This window comes from Charadrius vociferus, unplaced genomic scaffold, assembly GCF_000708025.1.
Source record: "Charadrius vociferus isolate BGI_N301 unplaced genomic scaffold, ASM70802v2 scaffold356, whole genome shotgun sequence".
Classification (NCBI taxonomy): Eukaryota; Metazoa; Chordata; class Aves; order Charadriiformes; family Charadriidae; genus Charadrius; species Charadrius vociferus.
This window is the reverse complement of record NW_009648717.1, coordinates 1448931-1454243: the sequence shown is the minus strand read 5'-3', so window position 1 is coordinate 1454243 and position 5313 is coordinate 1448931. Positions and strand designations below refer to the sequence as shown.

The following is a 5313-nucleotide window of genomic DNA, read 5'->3' as shown; positions in this document are numbered from 1 at the left end:
GCTGCAGGAGTCATAAGGGTTTTTTAATGTTTGGGATGTCTTTGGTAGCTAGTGATGTTTCTGTTTCAGTATGATTTTATTTGAAAACCTGAGGCAGTATGTAAGCCTTATTTTATGTGGAAACAAAACCTGATTTATGGACTAGCACAAATACTGTAAATCTTAAATGGTCAAAACTGGAGTTCAGTGACTGCAAAATATATTATCTGCAGGATACCATCAAACAAGCCTGAACATTCCCCATGGAGCAGAACAGCTTATGGCACTGTCCTGGTTGCGGCAGGGATGGGGTTAATCTCCCCAGGAGCCGGCAGGGGGCAGGTATTCCATCCCACGTGACCCATGCCCGGGCTATAAGAGGCGCTGCCGGGGCGAGGAGAGGAGTCGCCACTCGGGGGTGGGCTGCGGCGCTGCGGGTCCGGTCGGTGCACATCGCGGCGGTACTGTAATCGCGTTTTCATCTTCTGTCTGCTGTTCTGTTAAATTGCATAATTTTAACCCACGAGTTTTGCCCTGACGATTCCTTTTTTTCCACGGCTGTGGGAGTTGTGTGAGCGACTATGTGGTTCTTTGTTGCTGGCTGAGGCCAAACCACGACAGGCACAACCCCAGAGGTAACTGCATCTGTTCCCATGTTCTTGCAGGTGCTTTTTAAAGCCATTTTAGTGGGCTTTTGAAACCACCATTGACCACATAATAATACTGATGGCTAAGGTCCTGGTAACATCCTGCCAACAGAATTGACCCAGAGAGATTCTGCTGTATGTTGAGTAATTCTCTGCTGTGTTGTACAGCTGACAGTGATCGTCACAGGTGTTAATGAAAACAGATTCTAATCCAATTGATAGAACGATTCTTCCATAGGAAAGGGCACCTAACTAACTGTAGATATTGCAGAAATGAGGATAGTGTCCCTGCAGCGTACTTGCTTCATTATTCCCCAGAGCAGTTCCACACAGTAAAAACCACTGGCCGTGCAAGTAATTTAAATTTGTGGTACATTAATTTTTTCCTTTTTTTTATGTTGTAGCATATCCATGAGATGCAGAGAAAGGCAGATATCAAAAGGCCAGGATCACATAGGCAGCCAAAGGTTGTTGCTATTTCTGGAATGTACCTAGTTACCTAGTTTCTATGTGAACTGGGCTGTAAGTTGCTAGGGGGAACAAGTTTCTCTTGAAACTTGGCACTTCTGAATTCCACCCAGATTAAAAAAATTCTAGAAGAACTTCTCGTTTCTGATCCGGTAAGAAAGTGGAGACATAAAAGGAAACATCGTCGAACAGATTTTTCACATCTAAGAACAGCTTTTACTAAAGCTCTGGGGAAAGGTTGAGATAAACACCAGGCTTGTTTTAATTCTTTTAAGACCAGCATATGCTATGGCATTGGTAGCACAAATTTTGTCACATATAAAAAAAACATAATATTGTTCTTCAGAATAGGCTTCTCAAATACTTCCCAAGCCATTTGGGAAAATAAATTTGGATGAATATATCTTTGTTTGTTGGGTTGGTTTGTTTTTTGATTCACACTTGCTTTGGACCTCCCTGGAAGTCATTATAAAAGCCCTACTGCCATGGGATATTTTAATATTACATTTATTCTCAATGTAAGCCTGTGTAATCAGAGGCTTATCAAGCTAGAGCTGTGCTGATCCTTGCTAAGCTCCAGATTCTGTTTGTTTTTTTTCTTGTGTATTGCAATCAAGATAGAGCTAAATTTGATACTGTGAAGAAAATGGGGCCGCACTCTAGAAATTAATCATTCTGTGTTTATAAGGATGGGTGAGAAGGCTTGGGGTAGCTAAAGAGAGAACCTTGGTTGAAGTTATTTTACTGTGTTGTTTTGGTTTTGTTGTTTTTTGTTTTTCAACAAACATTCCCACCGTTGCATGTGTGACATAAGCAGATGGCTATAATTCAAATATAAAGAAATTGTCATTTGGTTTGTTTCACACAGTGGTCACTGAATGCTGCTTGCAAAGACAGTGAATTCTTGTTTGTGTCTTACTATCTTTTTCTGTAAGTATTCTAGCATATGGGGTATTTGCTAAACAGTGAGTAAGAAGTAGAAACTGCAGAATGTTTGCAGAAAGCTGATTCGGAATTTGTAATAATCGTATTCTCTGAAACCTGGTTTTAGCAATCACAGTCGTCTGGTCTGCAAATCAAAACATACTGTGGGTTCTGCATGTCTGATGAGAACAGCTCAGATTTCGGAGTACTGACTCTGTCAATAAACTTTATGCAGATGAATGACAGGCCACGACTTAATTATAAAAAATGATTTGTTAAATAATGAATCCCTTTAAAAAATTATTATCTGTTCTTAGGGAAGGGGGTTCTGTAATGAATAATTCTTTATAAAATTGCCATCCCATTCCAACCTTTAAATAACTTAACCATCAGAAATAAAGATCAGAGGGGCTACTCTCTCATCTCACTCAGGTGCCTGTATCAAATACCGCTAGATGTCAGCAGTGCACTGCCTTAAAGGTTGCTAAAGCTAGTCTCTGTAAATAACGTGAGAAAATGAGTGATTTTTGTATATTTTTTTGGTAATCTATTTTGCATTACCAATCTACATATTAACCAGATGACACCTAATGAGCACAAAATTACCAGGCACTCAAGTTCATCTGTGTATATATTTCATGATGTCAGTAGCCGTGCATTTGAAACTCTTCTTTTTCCTCTCAGAATTGGAAGGAATGGAAGTGCATAGTTTCCCTCGCAAACTGGTTTTCCAACGAGCAGTAATCACCAGAAGTGTTGCAGAGGGTAGACTGATGTTTTTAGACAAATGATTTTAACAAGAATGATGGAGCAGTCCTATTTTGGGGGTGGAGTATTTTTGAGTAGTAAAAGCAATAATAGAGAAAACACATTGGTATAGATCCTGAGCTAGAGAAATTGTTTTAGCTTCACTGAACACGGTACCCATCTGTTCCATGACAAGGAGAGCAAATTGCCACATAACTTGCAGTACGCATTCTGCAGTAACTTTGTTTTCTCTGTGGGAGTATGACCAGTAAAACAAAATTGCATCAGGATGCTTCCAATTCTACCAGCAGAAGAAACAAAACGACAGACTTCATTCACTCTCCTGTGCAAACTTTCCCTTTTATATGGTCTAATTTAAATATATAAAATGAAATAACTAGTCATCCTGTGTTATGTTGTTTATTTTCAGTGTAATGACAAATATGTTGGAGTGATTTACACAGAACAGAATAAGGAGCGGTGCTGACAAATACAGGCAAGTGGACTGTTATCACTGTCTAAAATTGCAAAATTTGACATAAGACATGTTTCCTCCATTGCTTGACTTCAGTTATTTTAATAAATGTTGAAATAGCATTTGTTTAGAAATAATATATTGTAGCATATTGTCATCTTTGTTCTTCCTTCTCTCACAAATAGCTTATGTGGACAATGGTGACATACCCCATTCTGATCTGTAAATAGTAAAGGGCAAGCGAGAAGCAGCAATAAGACAATCCCATTATCTTCTCTGAAATGACTTTGTGATGTTGTTACTTCTCAGCATACTCTTGAGTAAAAAAGATTCAGATAACCTCTTAGAACAACGCGTGCTAATTCGGAATGCTTATTGTTCCAGTGGAAGTAGTGGTGAATTTACTGTATTTTAAAGACTACTGCAATTTCTACAGCACAATTAATGCAAATAAAAAGGAGATACTAATGGGTTTAAAAGTGTGTAATCTAAGAATCTAAAGTAGGCCCTCACTCTTCATTTGTTACAAAGGAGGTGTTTTTTAAAGTTGCCTTTCAGTGACTGAAGAAACAAAACAACTGTGGGATGAATAGGTAATCATAGAAAAGATGTGATTTTTGTCTCGGTTCAATTTCAGCCAGTTTCACTCTGAACACTTCAGTGGGTTCTCTGCATGGGAAGAAGCTTGCATGGTAAATGCACTATATCATGCTGCTGTCGGGCTGCGCGTGTTGGCTAAATCATATGCAAGAAATCCTGGTGGACTAAAGAAAATGTTCTTAATGTGTATTTGCCTCTTTTTAGCATATATTTACATATTTCAACTCAATTTAAACTATTTGCATACTAACAAACAATTAGGAAGTATGAGCTTTGCAAAATATATGAACTTGAGGCAATAACAGTAGAGGGATGATATCTGTCTTATTTATGGTTCATGTCATGATTCATTTTTATCTTTTCACTCTCAACACAATACTTGCTTTCCCCATCACAGATGATCCTGGGAGCATCTAAAGAGATATTTTGTGATTATCATTGCCATCTCCTACTGTTCTGTCATTTTATGTCCAACTCACTGTCTGTCCATATCAATCGTAGTGGATTTGCTGATACCGAACAAGCCAGAAATAACAGTAAAATAATCGATTTCACGCATCCTCTTAAAGTCTGCAACCTACTGAGGTGATAGTTAGAAATTGTCTGAGAGCTTATATCACAGTCCTACCTCCTAGCGCCGAAAGCTATTGCTGTTCTGCAAACTGTATCTGAAAGAAAAGATCACTTACCGTTAAAATAAAAGGAGCCCACTACAAAGAGAAAGAGGGTGTACGTGTTCCTCATGGCAGTAACAAGAAGAGGTGGATTACTGGTCTTCAATTAAGACAGCTGGCTCTGTTGTCAGGGATGCACAAGGAAGAGATGTAAAAGCAAACCTGGATCTTGGAGGTATTAAATGCCTGGAAAGAGACAGACAGTAGGACCTGGCAGAAGCATTCTGCAAAGTGGAGTTTTCGTGAGCATAGTGGTCCCTCCCCCTTTGCAGCTGTTTAAAGAGCTTTGTGAAGAGGAAAAGCACATAAGAAGAGGGAACATAATGTGATAACGTTGAATAAGAGGAAATGAAAGAGCAAGCTAAGGAACATGATCTGCAAAACACAACTGCTTAATTCTTCCTACTAGATAACATTTAGAAGGCTTTCTGGTTAGTAAGTGCAATGGGTGGGAAGAGCTGGATATAACTTTGTGCCATAAGACTTGTTAGTGAAAGACATGTCAATAAATTACAGCCCTAGCAGAGGGTCATTTTCTGTGTCAAGAGAAAAAGTTGATTGCCTACTGCCAGCTCTTTTCCACTCCAAAGCTCACACATGTGATCTCTCTAAACCAGAACTCCAAAAGGCTTTTGGGGAGTAGCAGGAGACGAACAGAGAATTTGTTGTCATTAGCATTTGACAGGATTTTTAAAAGAAAGCTAAAGCAGCCTGTTGAGAAATAGCAATAGCTATAAAGACACTCCAGAGGAGCATTAGAGAAATGAAGATTTGTGTAGAAGGAAGGGGAAAGATCTTA

At 39.0% G+C, this 5313-nt stretch overlaps 1 protein-coding gene across 1 annotated transcript in view; it reads right to left on the bottom strand.

The window, feature by feature from the left end:
* CHRNB4 (cholinergic receptor, nicotinic, beta 4 (neuronal)) overlaps positions 1-4728 on the bottom strand; it is a 13632-nt gene extending 8904 nt beyond the window's left edge. Inside the window, exon 1 of the mRNA XM_009886678.1 lies at positions 4530-4728. Within this exon, the coding sequence (XP_009884980.1) occupies positions 4530-4584 (55 nt within the window). The 5' untranslated portion in view covers positions 4585-4728. The remainder of the gene's footprint in view (positions 1-4529) is intronic.
* Positions 4729-5313: the final 585 nt, after the last annotated feature.